Below are 20,845 nucleotides of genomic sequence, written 5' to 3'. Positions count from 1 at the left end.
CTAGATGAGCACTTATTTACATTTAAAAACAAAGCCTCCAGAAAGGTGTAAAGTTTATTAACATCTTTTAAAAAAAAAAAGATGGAACAGTAAACAGCTACTGAATTTGGGATAGTTCCTTATTTACAAGTTTTACTGCAGGAGGCCTGTTTTAATCAGCATTTCAGATAATCAAAGGAGTACAGTTTTTCCCTAGAAATATCGGTATTTCACTCTCCAGGTAAAAGACTATTGAAAACATTACGTGACTGCCCCAGTTAGATAAGCGAATACCTTGAAAATATATAAAAAAGAGTAACTGCTACTTAAACATGAATTTTCACAAAATTATTCTTGTGCCTAATTCAGACAATTTACTTAGAAAAGCTGGCCTAAAAAAAAAAAGCAACACATGAATATGTCTTCATTTTAAGTACATGCTCTCAAGCTAGTTTAAAAAGAAAAGTTGAATTAGGGTTTCCAGAGTTTTAGGAGTCCATCTTCACTGTAAGTAGCAATCAGGTTCTGATGAGGGTGATGTGCGATACCAATCACATCCTTCTCATGAACCTGGAATAGGTAAAGCACAGGATTAGGGTATACAGGTCTCTAACAAATCACTCTGAAGACGCTTCCAGAGCTGAGTGGGAGGGAAGAAGAGTGAAGCTCCTACTTCTCACCAAAGGAATCAAGCCCAAGGCAGCCTCAAAGAGTGCTAACCAAACACACAAACCAAAAACTCAAACAAGGCTATCACAGGACTGATGACATTTTCTGTACTTTTCTTCATAATGTATAAATAACACTTTGGGCCAAAGCACTCCTGCACTACAGCCGGTCCTAGTCATCATCACCATTTTATAAATATTAAGCCAAGACGGTGGCTGAGACCAAACAATTCCTTCAACTCAGTGAACTTAGTATTTTCCTCAACTAGAGGACACCTTCCACCTCATCTTGTTTTGTTCACATCTTGGATCTATACTGGAGGCTTCACAAGGCAGATGTACCAACAGTTCACTCAAGAACAGTTTGAGATGAGATTATTCTCTTAACAGGTATGTGTATAATTTTTTATACATTCACCAGACCATTTCTTTTTCCTGGACTGCAGACGACTACATTTTCCCTGCCCAACCACCCCTCTGCATTTGGGCTGTGGGTGGCATGGGACCAATTCTAATCAAAAAAGAATGACGAACAAAGTAATATAAACAAACCACTTCCAGATGTGGATCTTTAAAACATCCAGTATACCCCTTCAACTATCTTTTCTCCTTCTAAGATCTTAGGGGCCACATATTCCAAATGGCACAGCTAAAAGAGGAGGACAATGCAATTTATATCACACTGTGACATAATAAGAAATAAACTTTCATTGTGTTAGGCCACTGAGATTTAAAGATTGTTTGTTACAGCAGCTAGCATTAATTATTCCTTGTTACTGATTGAGCCCTCTTACAACACAAAGCTGCTTAAAAACATCATAATCAGTTTGATAGGATAATATGCAAGGAACTTGCCTTTGAAAGGACACGGAGAGGACTAGCTACATCTGCCACTCTCCAATCGCCCTGGAGAAGGTCTAACCAATCTAGCTGGCTGGACAGCCATGTTCCCTTCCTTCTTCTCTGCTTTATGTACACCCATCCTATCCACCTGAAGCTGAAGGCTCACGAAAGGATGACTTTTCCTGATACAGGAGGTAATTCCATACAATTACTTACGGGCCTTTTTTTTTATTTAGTGATAACATTTTTACATTTTTTTATACCAAGGTTCACACAGATAGCAGTCTGGAAAAGGTTTACGTCAGAGTTCAGAAAGACATAAGCATTAACAATTTCTGTAGATGGCCGTAAGTCAGTAATACTTACTGTCAAAGTTCTCTCCAGTTTGCCAGTGACTGTGCTGAAACAGTAGAGCACAAAGTCCTCCCCTACACAGTATATCCATTCACCACGGGGAGACAGGGCACAGCAAACAAAGTCACCACCTTCTCTCTTACCAGAACTGAAGCTTCTGACAATCTAGATCATTAACACAGCCCAAGGTAAAAATAAAACACCTGGATTAGCAACAGTTCTACTGCAGCAGTTTAAACTGACATCTTTATGTTATTTTGTACTTTGGTTTACTGTCATTTATAATTAGGTTACCAGTTCCATTCACCATGTCCTGAAATACTCAAAGGATAAGTTATCTTAAGTCAGTGGCAGACAGACATTTACAATTCACTTGTCCCAAGTCACCAATCCTACTCTTTAGCCTACTGAGCCATCTTACCCAGAAGCAAATTCGTTAGCATACACAGTTTCCTAAATCAACATACTACTGGTTCTCAATGCTCTGTGGGCCCATGCTCCCCAGTTTCCTCTTTCTAACAGAATGAGATGCCCTCTCCATTCATGATGGAACTCTGTCTCCTAGACCTTGCTTGCTCTATTTTACATACCATTAAGATCACCATAAATCAATGGAGAGAAACCAATCTCAAAAGGTTAAAAGGCTACATATTGTATGATTCCATTTAATTACTATTCTCAAAATGAAAAACTGTAATAATGGAAAACAGATCAGTGGCTGCCAGGGGCTAGAGCTGTGGGGGAAGGATTTAACTATAAAAGTGTAGCACAAGGGAGTTTCTTTGGGAGTGATGAAACAGTTCTGTATCTTAATCGTGGTGGTTACATAAATCAACACGAGATGAAATTTCACAGACCTATTCATGTCCCACCTCAAAATGAATGCATGTAAAGGCGTAAAATCTACATAAGGTTTGTATGTGAGTTAACAGTGTTGTACTGATGTCAATTTCCTGGTTTTGATAACTGTACAATGTTTATGTAAGATGTTATCATTGGGGGATGCAGGTCAAGGGTGTATAAGAACTCTCTGACCTGTTTTTGTAACTTCTTTGTGAATCTAAAAAAAATTTTTTTAAGTTTTTAAAAAGCCAAGCAGAAAACTAGGAAGTGGGCAACTATGGCTATTATGCAGTGTCCCAACAGGTACTGCAGACCAGCCATCTCAACCATACGTTCGTCACTACCAATTTATCATTTATAGGGACTCAAGCAATGGAGAGAGAGTTCCATACACCAGCCCCTGGGTCTTCCCCATGCTCAGCAGGATCCCCAAATGCCCAGCCCAACATTTCAGTAGCATCACAACACAGTCCCAGGGCTTGAGACCTCAACCTTGATACTCCTAATGTCCCTGGTGCTATAAAAGTGAGGTTCCTTGGGAACCAGCAGGTGTTCTGATTACAAATACACATCACAAAGACACTGTTGCCCTTCTCCTATTGGAGTTCCACCTTAGATCACATGGTAGCTAGCAGATGTCCCAAGCTGGTAATCCACACACACTATCTCCCTCACTCACACAGGGATTGTTATATCAAAATTTTCAGTGAGGTTCTGCAGGAGGCTTAAAGACAGATCAGGGTCTCATTTATCCAAAGGATGCAAAAGAAAGAGAATAGTATACAAACATCCTGGGGAAAGTAGATTAACTATTGAGATGCCAAAAAGATGTTTTGTAGACACAGAATTTAAAATTTTAAGTAAGTGTCTGAAAAACAAATACAGTGTATATGGTTTTCCAAGTGGTGAACCCACATTTGGTTACTGAAAGTGCCAGGACCAAGACACGCTGATTTGGGAACGGCCCACAGGGCTTGAGCAAAGGCACTTTCTGAGCACTCACCTGTCCCTGCATGTTCATGATGACCACTGTGTTTGATCTGTTGCAAACCACAAAGTGCTCTGGGTTTTTAGGAAGCAGGATCACACTGTTGACAGTGATGTCTGTCCCTGCAGTGCTGCCCAAGGATTTAAAGGTATTTGAACATTCTGTGGTCTTCATGTTCCAGATCTACAACACAAAAATATAAGGCATAAACATTTGGGGGGCGGGGGAGGAAGGTTAACAATTTCTAATGTTTTGCAGTTGAAAATTATATTACTAAAAAAGAAAAAAATTGACTCAGAAAAAAAAGCTGCTTACAGTCCAAATACCTAGCATTGCCATATACATAAGAACTCCCCATTTGCTGATTAACTGGTATAAACAAAATAAAAACCAGAAAGCGAAATAATAAAATCCTTTTAAAATTTATTATCTGTTCCTACAAAATTTTCCTTGGCTAACAAGCTACCTACCTTTAACATCAGCTATGTGTCAACACTGCTACTGTCATAAACAACCAGAAAGCTACCCTTCTCTGGACACCAAAATGAAATGAGGGTTTTTTAGATTTATATGCTCAGGACCCTGAGATTCAGATTTGGTAGGTCTGGAGTGGGATGTAGGTTTCTGCATTTTTTTTAATCTTTTTTTTTAATTAATTAGTTAATTATTTGGCTGTGTTGGGTCTTCGTTGCTGTGCGGGCTTTCTCTGGTTGTGGTGAGCAGGGGCTGCTCTTCATCGCAGTGTGAGGGCTTATTGCGGTGGCTTCTCTTGTTGCAGAGCACGGGCTCTAGGCACGCAGGCTTCAGTAGAGCTGTGGCAGGCGGACCCTAGTGCGCGCGGGCTTCAGTAGTTGTGGTGGGAGAGCTCAGTAGTTGTGGCTCGTGGGCTCTAGAGCGAGCATGTGGGATCTTCCCGGACCAAGGATCGAACCCATGTCTCCTGCATCATCAGGCGGATTCTTAACCACTGCACCACCAGGGAAGTTCCTGTGCATTTTTTAAAAGCTCCACAAATGATTCTCAGCTTGTACTGAGAACCACTGCACAGAAGTTACAATGTTAACAGACACACATGAGGATCCATGACGTGGAAGCTACTCTTGGCCACTTGTGTGACCTCTCCCAGTCCAACATTTCTTCTGCTAATAGTTCTCCACCCTAATGCTTTTCACCTGGCCCTTCTGAGCTACTATGAACTGAAGTGGTTAAATCAGACATCACAGTTATTGAAATCTGAAATGTGCTTAGAGAAGGGATGGACCAACTATTGCCTGGCATTGTCTGGACAGCACTCACTTCATGAGGTATAAAAACCTCAAAGGCATGGACTATGTTGTGTTTCTTCTGTGCCTTCAATGGAACCCAGCACAAAACAGATGTTGAATGAATACCTATAAACAGGAGGAAATAGTTGCCCCACTAGTTGTCCCAGTATTTATTTTCTTAATAAATACTGTATCATCTACCCCAATCTCCTCTCCAAAGCCCAGCAGCCTAGAAAAGCAATGAACATTTCAGGGATCAAGAGTTCTAAGACTTCTAGAGTTTTCTGTCCAAAAGGTCAGTGAGATGCTTTCCCCCACTTACTGCAGAACTAAAGGAAAAGACCACAAAACAAAGAGACCTACACAAGCCACCTCCCAATGGTATTTTTACAAGTTGTGAGGCCCATATATTGATACATAGCACAAAGAGGGCAAACCGCATGACTAAAGCACTAAGAGCTCTGTATTTCCGCACCCATCCTGAGGAAGAGTACATCTCCTACCTTCAGGTTTCTGGTTCAATTCCCAAGCCAGAACAAGCCACTGCAGAAGGTGGTCTGACTGTTAGGGATTTGTGTTAGAATGTTTAGGTCTTCTGCCACGTAACACTCACATAAGGCAATTTAAAAGCAGATCTAGAATGTAAATGGAGTGTCTCAAAGATCTCTAGCGATTTTCTATTCGGATTTCCCATCTTCTCTAGGAAATGAGGCCCTCTGTTGAAATAACTAAATCTCTTAAGGTACCGAAGAGCCACTACTTTCAGATGAGAGCTGAAGGCAATAAATAAGTATCTGAGAGAGGACTTGGTTCTACTCTACGCCCCTCCTGCTCCTCTTGAAATGCTATTAGAAAGGCCCGAATGTGGGGGCTCGGAGTGGGATGAGACCTATTTATTTAGCCACTGAGCTCTTCGTGAACTTGTTGCGGTGGACCATACCTATGGCAAGATGGAATTTCACCACTGTAAACGGGGGTGGACTTAAGTTTAGAACTCCACATCTTTCCTCGTTTCCTACACACGATAGCGTCTGTAGGGCTGAGATTTGAGGTCCCTAGGCCAATAGGAATTACCACAGAATATTACTATTGTCACAGACTCACCTCAATTATGGCTAAAATACTTAGTAAAGAGGTTTAACCACCACAATTATCACCATTATCACCACTGAAAACTCCTCAAAGGGCAAAAATGGAATAGACACCCCAAAACAAACCAGTAGCAAATACTTAACCTTTACAGTGCCATCAGAGGATGCACTAATAATATAATGCCCATCCTGTGTAAATGTTGCTTCATTAACGAAGGAGGAATGGCCACGAAATTCCTTCAGGGTTTTTCCAGATTTTAAACCATGAATTCTATCACAAATAAAAGCAAATGAAAAGAACAATTAATATTCTACATATTATGGTTGGGACCAACTGTTGAAAGCATTTTAGATGAATTATAGAAGCTCATGTTAAAATATTAAGAATGAGGGCTATGCAATTATGTATGCAGTATTATTTTCCTTATGTCAAACAATCAAACAAAACCACAACAAAAGCTTTGCACAGAGACTGGAAGAAAATATGCCAATAATACCACAAGCTTCTGTTCAGCAACAGACTTCTAGGTCTCTGCCGGGTCCCAGGAATCTGTATTTGTCACATGTCCTCTAAGGTGACTCTGATGCAGGTGGGTCCACAGACCACACTTTGAGAAATATGAAGTACTGCTATAATCCCTTTCTAATCTCTCTTCTAGGTAAAGACCCAAATGGACAACACAATAGCACTGTGTCAGCTGTACTTTGGGGAAATAAGGTCTCACACACCCTCACTCTCCATATAAAAGCATCCTGGTGAAAACATAAGGAATCACTAGTACCGCCCTCTAAGGCTTCACCATATTAAACCCAAGTGAGGGCAGTTTGGGGATTCTTACTTACCTAATTGTCTGGTCAAAAGAGGCACTAAGGATCTGACTGCTATCCTTAGAAAAGCTTAGACAGGTGACACCTTTACTGTGTGCTCTTTCAAATCTCCTTAAACACTGTCCACTCTGAATCTTCCATACCTTTATTAAAAAAAAAGAATAGTAAAAACCTGTAAATACTGTCCCACTCTACTCTGCAGAGCCAAGCAAGATGCAGTGCTCACTAATATGCTAAAAACAGCATTAAAAATGCATGCTAATAGCTGAATATGATATGTCTGGTTCACACAATACAATGATAACTTGAATCCTTTGAAACTTAAGCCTCTTTCCTTTTAAATTATTAAAACAAAAATTCAGACTCTAAGTTCACTTAGCAGAGACCATTTCTGTATTTTATCTAGCCCAGGGGATTTTAACAGCAATTACATACAAGCCACAGCTAATCAACTGCTAATCACCTGCAGACCACCCCATCCCCTAAGCACAACACACCATATAAGGTGAGCCACAGTGGCACACCAGAAAGGGCACAAGCAGATCTGGACTGAAGTCCCAGATCTGTCACTTACCAACTGTGTGACCTTAAATTACTGGACCTCCCTAGACAGAGTTATTATTAGGATTAAAGAAGAAAAACTAAAGTCACTGGCATAAAGCTGATGCTCCATAAAGAGTAGCTGTTATTAAGCAAAAAACCTATGCAGGACACTAACTCATTACAGAACTCTCAAAATGTCTACATACAAGAGTTCATGCCACTGATTCATACCTTGATTTTTCCATCTTGGGCACCAGTTGCTAACATTTCTGTATCTCTGCTGAAGCACATGCAGAGGACAGCATCATCCATCATCATGAAGTTATCCTGGGCCTGGTACTTAAGATCCTAAAGGAAACAATGATAAGCAGTTATCAAAATAACACAAAAACACCAGTTACCCCAGGTCTCTGCAAACTCACTAAAAGCAGGATAATGGACTATGCCGACGCTAAATCTCCAAAGCAAATAGTGTCATGCACACTATCCTGATGAACAACTGATAATACTGGGAATAACTTTTTTACACAATTCAAATAACTATTATAAAAAATGCAAACATATTAGCCTACATCTTTTGCTTATGATCCTTTCTAAGCAAAATTTCCCTACAGTACATATTGTACATCTTTAATATATCTGAATTTATTTGTTTTTAGGGTATGACATGAGAAATTAATGTTTTGTCCATACTGTCAGCTACCTTTCCTAAAACCATGTATTGATTAATCTATTTATTTGTTACTTTTCTTTTATCATCCATTACTGTTCATATTGAAATATATTTTTTCTAAAGTATAGAAAGAGACTGCTTCATGGTTAAAAAAAAAAAGGTAAATTATAAAGAAATAGACAATGTAGAAAGTGAAAGTCACTCATAAATCCACTAAGCATGGAGTGGAATTTAGTACTCTATGATCAAGATTACGTTTTAAATCAGGGGTTAGTCAACAAGTAGCTATTTGGGAAAAAGTTAAGTTGGATCTACACCAATTTTATCACCCTAAACAAATGCCAGATGGATCAACAATTAAACATAAAAAGAAACATAATGAAGGAAGTCCAAAGGTACAAACTTCCAGTTGTAAAATAAGCGCCATGGGGATGTAATATACAGTATGGTGATTACAGTTAGTAATACTGTATGTATATTTGAAAGTTGCTAAAAGAGTAGATCTTAAAAGTTCTCATCACAAGAAAAAAAAGCTTCTATGTGTGATGAAGGATGTTAACTAGACTTTCTGTGGTGATCATTTTGCAATATACACAAGTATTGAATCAGAAGCAATCCAAAAGAGAAACGGGCAAAGGATATGAAAAGACTTCACAGAACAGGAAATACTGGTGGCTTTTCACATATAAAAAGATATTCCACTTCATTCAGAATGAAACACAATTAGTCCTACAATAAGGTTAGATAGGAAACAATAAGCAACTGCTTACATATACACATAGAATATTCCAGAAAAGTTACATAAGAAACTGGTAACCCTGAGTGGACCAAGGAAGGGAACTGACTGGCTGAGGGACAAGAGGGGGGAACAAGACTCTTTACTGAATAACCGTTCTACTTTATAAAATGTTTTATCAGATGTACATATTACCCATTCAAAAAGTAAATTTAAATTGCAAAAATAACAGATAATTTAAAAACAGTAACAGATAATTCTCCCACTAGAAATATTAATGTATTTAAAATACTTTACCTTCCTGATTTTTCCAGTCGTAAAGTTCCATACTTCAATGAATCCATCAACAGACCCAGTAACCAGATACTGACCATCTGGAGAAAATCGAGCACACTCCACATGTGATTTCTGACCAAACTGTTTCAAATGAAACAATGAAACAGATGCACTTTTATGTAGTGGCCTTAAAACAATTCCCATTTTAAACTTTTGAGAGCTCTGCCCTAGCATAAAGCCATAAAGCTCCTGTATCATGGAGTTTGGGAGGGGTGTTTCTGTACCCAGACACCAAGAGATGCTAGATATATTTTCTCCAACCAGTTGAGCGTCTAGGCTCTCCACTGAAACTAGTTTTTGTTCTTGTTTTTGTTGTTTTTTTTTTAAATGAAGTTGGTATTTCCAAAGAAAAGCAAAATAATATTTTAACAAGGGACTTAGAACAAATAATCCTGTTAACTCAAGCAATAAATTTTTACCAGAATCAGCCACTGTTGGCATGACTTTCACACTCAACTTAATATGGCATATGTTCCTTTTTTTTTTTCATCTGGGGGAAAAAATTCATTTTTCAAAATAAATGGCTATTTTCCTCCACTATATTTTAAACAAATTTTCCATCACTGCTTCTTTTCATGACCTTCATTTGATCAAGTGATAACGTGTGGCTGACTAACTCTAGGAGAACTGATTAGAGCTGACAGATTGTCTGCCTGGGAAATGTATCCTGAGCATTTACCAGCAAAGATGCTTCCATTAACAGATAAAAACTACAGAACATTAGACAGATGGGAACAGAGAAAAGTTCTATTATAAGTTTCATTTTAAATGCCAAAAAAGGAAGTGTTTATAACAGAAAATCTTAGTCTGGCAGCATAATTATAATGGATTTCTATTTGTCGCAAGGTTTTAACCAGGGTAAATAAAAGTGCTGCCCCAAAATACCTTTACATGCAAATCAAAACATATAATCCAGAAAAGACAAATTCAAAACACTAAGCCAAAGTCAAAGATTTGAGGAATATGAATTATTTTTCAATCTATAAATTCAGAGCACAAACCCAGAAAGAAACTAATAAAAAGGAGATGCTAAAGTAGCAAATATGGTTGTAATTCTGAGGACTGCAACAATTGTTTCATTATGCTTTTTCTTAGAAAAGTCAAAAAACAAAAACAAAAAACACCAAGAACCAGCCATCAAGGTGATAAAATTATTTTCCTCAAACACCACTCAAGCCCAGTTTATAATCCATGCCTGGTACTTTGCCTAACACGTAGCAAGCAAAAACACAAATGTTGAACAGGACAAATATATAGAAATTTCATGGTTCTTAGTCCCAGGCTTAACCAAAGAGCTAAGCAGTCTTCCAAATGCAGGATTCCTTGGAGGAAGTCCAAGGGCAGATGATGGGCCAGATGTCCAATGTATGTCCACTCGGTAATACAGTTGAGGTGTGCCACTGCCTGGGTCACCAGCAGCAACCATGAATGTTGTCAGAGCTGGAGAATGAGTTCTGCTCCCCAGCCCAAGCTCCTGGCACAGGGCCTGGCTGAGCAAGCATACATTGAGTCCCCAACAAATGACTACCGACTGGCTGAGTGTCCAAGGATCCTACCTTAATATGCCTGCTCAGCTGTGTAGGAAACTTTTCTTCTTCCACATCTTTGACAGCTGCTTTGCCTCGGAACAAATCTATGGTCATACCAGGAGGAAGCAATCCCTGGTGCTGCTGCCACTTCAGTGCCTATGAGAAAAGAAATCCACTTGGGTGCTTTTAAGATCTGGTCCTGATTGCTCAAAGCCTGAAAGGGTGAGGTTCACAGGAAACTGTGAGCCATCCAGACCCAACCATCTTTGGCCATCCAAACACAACATAAGCTCGGCTACTCTGTGTCCTAGGAACACAGGCTGATCTCAGGGTAGAAGGGGACTCTGAGAGCCAACAGGGCCATGTTTTTACACCTATTTTCTTATAGGTGTCTCTTATTATAAATAAAATTTGAAAAACAGAAATCTCCCATAGTTCCAACATCCAAACACAGCTACTGCTAGCATTTCATATGTTACCTTGTAGTATTTTTCCCCTGACATATATGTTTAATTTATATAGCTGTAATTATACCATATGTAAAATTTTATATTCTGTTTTCACCTATCATTAGATCATGCTATGACATGACTAACATTTCGATGGCTGTACAATATATCCTATGCAGTGGATGTTTCACAGTTTATTTAATATATTAATGGACATTTATACTGCTTCTAATTTTTGCACTCATCTAAATAATGCTGCAGTGAACACCTTTGGACATAAGGCTTTTTCTATTATGAGGATATTCCCCACTTGGAATAGATTCCTAGAAGAGGACTTACTGAATCAAGAAAAGAACACAAACGGTTAAGGCTCTTTATATATACTGCCAAAGTGTTTTCCCCCAAAGACACAACTTCAATAGCATTCACGACTGCATTACGGGGAGTGGAAAAACCATGGACTTTGAAGACAAATGGTCCTAGTTTGTCAACTATTCTGACTCCCAATTTCACCAACTAAATTCAGGGGAAAAGCCTAATTCCTAGAGCTGATGAAAGGATAAAATAAAATAATATATGTAAAGTCTATATAACACAGGGACATGATCAATGTTGATTCCTTTTTCCCTTTACTATATCAAGAAAACAATAATTTTGGATGTCATTTAAAAACTCTAATGAGTGGAAAGTTACGCCCTACTTTAGTCAATTCTCTGATTAGAGTTTGAGCTTTTCTGCATGTTTATTAACTACATATATTTCTTCTGTTAGCTGTTTATTCGTGTTCTTTGCTCACTCATCTATTGTGGTCTTACTATTTTTCTTATCAATTTGTGAGCTTTTAATGTGATCAACACATTGTATTTGTTTATGTTTGCCAAAAAGAATTTTTTTCCCAATCTACCCATTTTTTTTATTATAGCTTTAAAGGTTTCTTTTCATCTTAAGTTAAACTCTCAAGTAATGAAATTTGTTGACCTTTACTACCTTGGTGTTTACTCCCTACTCACAGGAAGTCCTTCCCTAACAGGAGGTTTGATACATTATACCACCACCTAAGTTTTTCTATATTCTTAAAATACATAACTTTCACTCTATCTGAAATTATGCTTATAAAATATGAGAGAAGGCTCTGATCTGACATTTCTCCCCCATTCTAAAGTACGTGCCCCAACACCATACACTTAATAATTCTTCCCTGTTCCTAGGTTCTGTGACATTCCCATTATCATCTATTGAATTCTTATAAATAACAGGATCAATTTCTTGCACTGCTGTTGCACTGGATGCCAAGTACCAAAATGATTCAAACTATAAACCTGTTAAAAGCTTCACTATTTCTAGGGCTAGTATGCTCTCAACATTCTTCCTTTCCAAAATTTCTTTGATGAATATACTTCCAAGTTTATTTTTTCAAGTGAACACTAGAATTCTTCTGTGAAACAGTTCTAATCCTATTGTGATCTTTATTATAAACTGCCTTAAATCTAAGAAGAACTGGCATCAATGTCAGTCTTATCCAGGAAAATCAATGTTTCACCATCTACTCAAATCTTCTATTTCTCTTGAAAGCTCTGAAAGGCTTTTGCCTTTTTTAAAAATGGAAATAAATCATGTATTACCCACAAAAGTTAATGCTAGAATTCTTATATTATATGCTGTTGCTATAAACAAAAGCTCTTTTTTTCACTGAATATTCGAACTGGCCAGTGATGATATGTAGAAATGTAATCAACTTTGGTATATTTTATATCTCACAACTTTACCAAACTTTTAAATTAATACTATGATTATATTTGAAATATTAATGTTTATAAATACTACTAATTTTATTTCTTTCCAAAATTCATATGTTGCTTATTTTTCATATTTTACTTTAATGACTGGAGAACTTGACCTGTCTCCAATCAATGGGTACTCTCTACACGCTCTTTACCCTTAGTCTGCAGCAGTTTCAAATCACTCCCAACTTTAAAAGGAAAAAACAAAAACGAAAACCCCTCTCTACATCACCCCTATCTCCTTCCTCTAACAACCAAGAAAGGAACAACTGGAGAGATGAAAAGGGAAGCCAAGAAGAATAGGGTTAGAAAAACCAAGAGAGGAGTTTCATGAAGACGAGTGGTTATCATGGTTGAGAGCAACCAAGAGCACGGGGAAGATGAGGTCAGAAAGGAGTCTGTACTCTAGGTCGCATTAAAAATAATAACAACAATGCTAGTAATACTACTACTACTAAAAAAAAAAAAGAAAAGAAAAAGAAAAAACAAACACCACCAGCAGCTACCAGTTACTGTGTGTTTACAAGGTGCCAGGCAAAATACAATTGTTTTAAGTACCTTTTATCTCATTTAATCCTTACTACAACACCTAGATGAGTAACTGGGATCAAAAAGTTAGGTAATATGCCCAAGACCGCATAGCTGGTAAGTGAGAGAGCTCAGATTCTAACTATGGTGAACATTTGTTCCAATTTGTTTCAGACAGTGTTCTGGCACGATGATCAACAATGCCCTCAAGAGTGGATGATAAGTTCTATTGTTACCCTAATTCTGTCTCTAGAGTGTACGCCCTTAACCACTAATCTATACTGTCACTCCCAGGAAAGATGAATGTGGCATGGCACAGCTGTTGGTACAAGCAGCTCTACAGGTATCTCCCAGTTCTTAGGATGTCTGATTTCTTTAGCTCATACATAGACTTTATATGGTACAGGAAACACTACCAGGAGTTCAGAGTCATTTCAGTTCCACAGGCTTTAATTACCTGACCCAGCAATGCCATGAGACGAGATGGAGGCACCACGCTGACTTCCCCAGCTAAGGCCTGGGCAATCGCTGCTCTTCTCTTCTCTTTGCTACTTCCATCGGGGTATGCCTGAAAAAGGAGCGGCAGTAGCATCACTTCCAAGAAATGGCAAAAGACATAAATGTGCTTATTTTTTAAAAAGTAACAGTAATCAAGCAGAAACATTCAAAAAGGAAAACATAAAAAGTTAAACAGAGGATTAATCAAACTATTTAGTTTTTAAAAACAACTTCTCAATTCTACCCACTTGCATTTCAAAAGCATGAGCTGAGATAGAACTGAGGTCAGCCAATCCACACCATTATTTCTGAAAAGAGCCTAAGTAAACTATGTCAAAGCCAGAGTTGTTTTTCCAATTTTTGAAAAAGCTGCAGAGCCAAGGATTCTTTTATTCTTTAATAATTTTGTTCAGTCAAATGACTCCCAGCCCAGAAGTTCTTCACCACCTCTAACTTAAATCCTGTCCTGGCAATCCAAACTCCTTCCTTTATCCTCACGGTTTCTGTGAGTTTACTCTAACAACTTCCCATTATGCAGTGCCTATTAAATTCTTCTTCCTCCTACTTAGACAAGCTTCTAGTAAAAGGCTGGGTGAAAAAGAATGAAACTATATATATATGGTTTTGGAAGAATAAAAGAATATCAATCATCATGCTCTACCAGTAAGCATAATCAGCTGAGCAGCAAAAACACAAGCTTTTAAGAACTAAAAGAACCGGGACTTCCCTGGTGGTCCAGTGGTTAAGACTCTGCGCTTCCAAAGGGACACAAATGCACAGTGAACATACCAGCAGTAGAGCAGCACTTCTGGGCCAGTTAAATACTTGGGCTAATGGGGAAATGATACCAGAATAAACTGTCTACTTTTTTACTAATCAACACACAATCCTGTATGATGAGGTGTGTGAGGGAGGGAAGGTCCTCAAATACTAAACTAGATTATTCTCTTTAACATATGCAAATTTCAACCAATGTAAATAAACAAAAAAGTATCATTTTCAAAAATTAAATCAAAAATACAAAAAGTATCCAATAAAATGGTTTTAAAAAGATCACATTATTGCTCAAAGTTAACAACAGTTTCTTTTCATTACCACAGTCATACCTCTCGAGGATCGAAATAAGACCTGGCCAAGAGGTTTTCCAGATGAATATACCGTTCTGGCTGTGTTTGTTTTAACATAATCATGGGATCAGTCTGTCTCAGAAGAGATCTGGCAGCACCCAATTCACGGAGCTCTATTAATTCCAAAACAACCTGTATTAATTGAAAGAAAATGGCTGTTTCAATGCATTCGTGTATTAATTTTTCTTTTTCAGTACAATTTCTGACATAGAAATGGCCTACCAAAATGATTTCCAAATCACAAATCAGGAAATGCCCCTTCTCCTTTTCACAAGCAATTTCAGGCAGACAACAACAGTAATTATAAAGTAATAACTTCAATCCTTTAACTTCCATCCTTCATTTTTATCTACCAATCTCCTCTCCTCTTAGGTCTCTTACTCAGAATGTAGAGGCTAAAGAAAACTAAAGATGGAAATATCTCTATAGGCTCCAGAGAAACCTTTCTCCAATTACCAAAATTTTCTTTAGGGAATTAACCAAACTCACGTGGATTGTAAAGAAGCAAACCCATTTCCCTATTTTTACTTCAAACCACACGACATTCTTATTTCCAGAAAATCCACTCTGTTCTGTGTATAATAATTTTACGATCTATGTCCTGGTTTCCTGGCACACATCTTCTAAAAACCTTGGCACTTCCCCAGTGATAGGAATATCTTTGTTATTCATAAGTCCTCTGCATCACACCTGAGTTAGTGCTAAGGCGATGGCTCAGGATAGGGGCTGGTTATCAAAAGGAACAACCATATGATTAGAGGGTTGATGCTCTGAGCCAGCCCAACCCTGCAGAGGGTCAAGGAACTAGAATTTGAATGAAAAATCTCAACGGAGCTTCCTGGTTGGTGAATACTTTAATGTGCCAGGTAAGAGACAAACTCTAACTCCATGGGGGGAAGGCACTGGAAACTCTGGTTCAGTACCCTCCCAAACCTCACCCTATATGTCTCTTCATTCAGCTGGTACTGATCTGTCCCCCTGATAATAAAACTGCAATCATCAGTATGTCACTTTCCTGAGGTCTGTGTCATTCTAGTGAATTATCAATTCTGAGGGGGTCGTGGGGACCCTCAAATTTGTAGCCAGTTGGTCAGAAGTATAGGTGGCCCAAGACCCAAAAGTGTGGCTGGTGTGTGAAGTAAAGACAGTCTTGTAGAGGACCGAGCCCTTAACTAGTGGGGTCTGCACTAACTCTGGGTGGTTAGTGTCAGAACTAAACTGCAGTACACTATTTGGTGTCAGAACAGTTGGTGTAAGAATAGATCATTTAATGGTCACTTAAGAAAGAATTTCAATTTGGGAAAGTCTTGGCTTTTCCAAGAAGAGAGATAAAAATACAGAGTAGCACTCAAGCTTTGACAGTGTAAATTTTAGGGCTGTTACAGCCCCATAATGCTTGAAGAAATGTTCACGGATGCTTTCCAGTCAGGGGGCCCACAATAAACCAACCTACGGGGATCAGCATCACCCCCACTCTTACCTGTTCATAGAGGTCAATGAGGGTTTTGTCTGGCAATTTCAGAGACTGTATAGCCTGTAAAACAGTGTCCCAATGGCCGCTATTAATGTCAGCCACAAAACTCTCAATGCTGTCCACAGTATTCAGAGACACAGTAGTCTCTTCCTGCAAGGTGGCTAATGCCCGATGTAAACTGTTCTCCTTCAGGTACTGCATGATGAGACGGATCACACTGAAAGAAGAAAGCAAGTCATTCAGCTCATGGATCCTCACTCACCAAAGAGGCCACAAAATAAAGCCCACCTCAGTTTATTTTTCTACACAACCATCCTCCTTTCACTACCTACTTTCCATTTCTTTATCATGTGAGTAAAAGTTTCCAAAAAAATCACAGAACCTAAGTTACAAGATATCATCCAGTCCTACTTCCAACTCAGAAATAGGAGAACTGGGGGCTTCCCTGGTGCTGCAGTGGTTGAGAATCTGCCTGCCAATGCAGGGGACACGGGTTCGAGCCTTGGTCTGGGAAGATTCCACATGCCGCGGAGCAACTGGGCCCCTGAGCCACAACTGCTGAGCCTGCGCGTCTGGAGCCTGTGCTCCGCAACAAGAGAGGCCACGATAGTGAGAGGCCCGTGCACCGCGATGAAGAGTGGCCCCCGCTTGCCGCAACTAGAGAAAGCCCTCACACAGAAACGAAGACCCAACACAGCCAACAATAAATAAATTAATTAATTAATCAAATTAAATTAAAAAAAAAAGAAATAGGAGAACTGGGGTTCAGTGAAGGGAAATAATTTGCCCAATATCTCACAGTCAGCTAGGAAGCAAGTTAGTATCAAGAAGACTCTCTTACTTCCAAGGTCAGAGATCTTCTTATTATGCCAAGTTTCTTATTAATTCATATGATTACACTGTTGCACACTATAGTAAAATACTTTAAACCAAGTCTAGTCACTGACACAAAATACTCTAAATGATTGGAGGATTTGGTCCATTTTTCAAATGACAACAGAAAATATGAATTGAGACCTTCTTAAAAGGGATTTGTTGAACACAAATAAGTAGAGCAATACTGTATGTAAAAGCAAAACAAAGCTATGTGTCCTCACTTGCAAAAATAACACCTACCCACTGCCTTTATTACCAAATGTTCAGGACAAGTGAAATAAAAACATGTGGATTCAGTTTCCCAAGGAAAAGAGGACCCAGACAATCTCCAAATACTCAGAGAACAAGCAACAGTTTTCAGCATGTGACAAGTCATTTCGAGTTAAATATATATAATTAAAACTTCTTGATCTTCGGCTTAGTGTTAAGGAGTCTAGTGAAGAATGTTGTTCATATAGACAGTAAAAGTTCACTTTACAGTGCTGTACTACACTGTTCTTCTCTTGCCTTAAAAGTAAATATGTGGGGCTTCCCTGGTGGCTCAGTGGTTGAGAATCTGCCTGCCAATGCAGGGGACACGGGTTCGAGCCCTGGTCCGGGAAGATCCCACATGCCGCGGAGCAACTAGGCCCGTGAGCCACAACCACTGAGCCTGCGCGTCTGGAGCTTGTGCCCCGCAACAAGAGAGGCCGCGATAGTGAGAGGCCCGCACACCGCGATGAAGAGTGGCCCCCGCTCGCCGCAACTGGAGAGGGCCCTCACACAGAAACTAAGACTCAACACAGCCAAAAATAAATAAATAAATAAATTTAAAAAGAGACGTTTAAAAAAAAAATGGAGGTAATGTCTTAATTTGAAAAAAAAAAAAAAGTAAATATGTGGCATACAAGGTATTTCTACTGGACAGCACTAGTATCGGGGGTCACACTGTCCTGGTTGGAAGGGATTTCAGACTGGAATTTAGTCAATTCTCTTTCCCAGGAGAGAAATAATAACCAAAAAATAATAACCAATGTTTACTATGTGTTCACTATATATCAGGTACTGTTCTAAGCGTTTTGGATTCATTTACTCCTCAAAACAACCCTATGAGGATGGCATTACTCTTATGTCCATTTTACAGATGAGAATTTGACCAGGTAACAGAGATAAGTGGAAAAATGAAGATTCAAACTGGCAGCGTGGCACGTGAACATACACCCTGGACAGAAAAGCAAACACCCTCTTCTTAAAAAGGGTTCCCTTTCTGCAGAAGGGAACTGATTACTGCTACTCACAGTAGTCTTTTCTCTCATGGCCCCTTTAAGAGATACCTGCTGTTCCAGTATCACACTGTCTTCCATAGCACATTTCCATTTACACTCCCCAAATGAAACACCACGCTTGCAAAGAACTCATATTTGACATAGCCAAAATCAAATTCACGTCCTTCAAACACAGTGTAATACATAAAGAGCTAAAAGCTTTGGAGATAGGCTGGAATTTAAATCAGAGTTCTGTCACTTACTGTGACTTTGGACAAGTCAGTTAACATCTCTTTGCCTGTTTCCTCATCTGTTAAAAATACCTACTCTGTAGGGGTTGGTCAAAGGGTTGACTACAGTGCTTATAGTGTGACTAGCATGGAAAATACTTAGTAAAAAGCAGCAATTATTGATAATGAAAACATGCAGCTGGGAGAATGGTCAGTTCCCACTTTGATTCAGGCTCAAAGCATGGAATCCTTTCCAACTCCTGCCCTGACTTAGCTGTCTTCATCGCCAGCACTCTCCATCACCCTCCTTTGCTTTACTTTTTCTCCAAAACACTTACCACCATTTGCTAAGCCTATTTTACTTACTGCTTTTGCCTGCTGTTTGCCTTCCTCAATAACAATGTACTTTCTATAAGGGCACGGATTTTTGTTTGCTTCGTTCACTACTATATTCCCAGGGTCTAAAACAAGTACACAGTAGACTTCAATATTTGTTGAATGAATAAACCTCCCTTCTTCCTATGGCAGATCTTGAGGACAAGTCCTCTCTCCCTTACACTCAGGACACAAATGATACGTCTGCTGATTTAATAAGTGTTGGCAAGAGCAAGGAAGAGGATGGAATCCTGGAAAAGTTCACTAAAGACCTTCTTCAGTCACTCATTAGCGCCCCTCTCCCCCAAGTCTATCATTCTCCTGGCCCAATTTCCACATTCTGTCCCTCCTTTGGGCCACACAGAGCTCACAGACTAACCAAAATTCAGCGCCACGTGGAACTTCATAAAATAGCCAGTCGCTCATTCATTCCAAAGACAATCACTCATTCATTCCAAAGACAATCATTGAGCCTCGACGATGTGCTAGGAACTGGGACTGTAATGAAAAGGAGCCCCTAGAAGCCTACACAGGCTAGTAGGGTGGGCAAACGGTGACAATACTGGATTAAGTGCTGGGCAGAAAAAAGCAGAGGGCCCTGTAAGCACAGGGGAGGAAACAAACCACACTGCTCACTGGGGGCGGGAAGAGAAAGAAGGCTGCGAGTCCGGCCCCCTTGTGCAGATAAGACCGGAGTCCAGATTGGGTGGCTAATTTGCTCAGTCACAGAGCGCACCAGGAGTCGGCGAGGATCTTCCAGGCATGTCTTACCGCCAACCCCGCGCCGCCTCCCACCGGGCTTTGGGCTTCCCGTCCGCTACTTTCTTGTGGGCCCGCCTCCGAGGTAGCCAGATACAAGAAGCTTCTTTGTGGGAAAGGAAATGCCCCTCCGCTCCCCAGCCTCACCAACGCCTTCCCCGAGCAGCTTCTACGCCCCCACCCTTCGCCTCCCGGCCCCCGCAACCTCGCGAACATCCACCACCACGGGACTCACTCCGAGGACTCGATTTCGATCGACATAGCGCTATCTTCCCTGGCGCAAGGGCCACTCCACTCTCAGGCCCGGTAGCGCAACGCACCAGCGACACCGCCGGCGGCCCCCGTACGTCACTTCCGCTCGACGTCCGACGCCCGCTCTGGAGGCAGTCTGTACGGAAGAGGGGCGTGGAGTGCGTGAGGGGCGGGGTTTCGAGAGGCGGAGCTTCGAGGGGCTGTCAAAAGTCGGAACCTGGGCGCTTGCTTCAGAGAATTCTCCGTTCTCCTCCCTAGAGGAAGAGTTGTCTTTAAAGGATTGGTTTTTAAAATTTGCTTTTTAAATGTTTAATTAGTTGACTAGATTTAAAGGTAAGGTTGATTAATACATTGGAAACCAGTGGGCCACTAGGCAACATTTGCAGGAAAATTCCTTGAGTGTAAATAAATAAATGAAAGATTTTGAAGCCAAAACACAGTTTAATTAATCTAATTATGAAAAGCTGGGGACTCAGGACTTGCATACTCACTTCTTGGAACGAGCTAAATTACTTGTAACGTTTCCAACTAAGTATTTAGTTGAAAATGGTTTCACAGCAGTGGTACAATTACTGG

General features: G+C 39.8%; 1 protein-coding gene across 1 annotated transcript; it reads right to left on the bottom strand.

Moving 5' to 3' along the window:
- Window positions 1-36: 36 nt before the first annotated feature.
- On the bottom strand, window positions 37-20,380 carry SMU1 (SMU1 DNA replication regulator and spliceosomal factor). The gene is made up of 12 exons (XM_036856014.1): window positions 20,253-20,380; window positions 16,540-16,750; window positions 15,039-15,191; window positions 13,892-14,002; window positions 10,704-10,832; window positions 9,109-9,228; window positions 7,634-7,750; window positions 6,875-7,002; window positions 6,176-6,302; window positions 3,691-3,858; window positions 1,857-2,009; window positions 37-549 (listed from the first exon to the last, which is right to left on the bottom strand). Exons 1-12 carry the CDS (start codon window positions 20,276-20,278, stop codon window positions 451-453), a joined length of 1,542 nt encoding a protein of 513 aa, XP_036711909.1. The 5' UTR covers window positions 20,279-20,380; the 3' UTR covers window positions 37-450.
- Between the last annotated feature and the right edge of the window lie 465 nt (window positions 20,381-20,845).

The sequence above is a fragment of the Balaenoptera musculus genome, chromosome 6 (assembly GCF_009873245.2).
Source record: "Balaenoptera musculus isolate JJ_BM4_2016_0621 chromosome 6, mBalMus1.pri.v3, whole genome shotgun sequence".
Taxonomy (NCBI): Eukaryota; Metazoa; Chordata; class Mammalia; order Artiodactyla; family Balaenopteridae; genus Balaenoptera; species Balaenoptera musculus.
The sequence above is the reverse complement of the archived record's forward strand: the minus strand, read 5'-3'. Positions and strand labels throughout refer to the sequence as shown.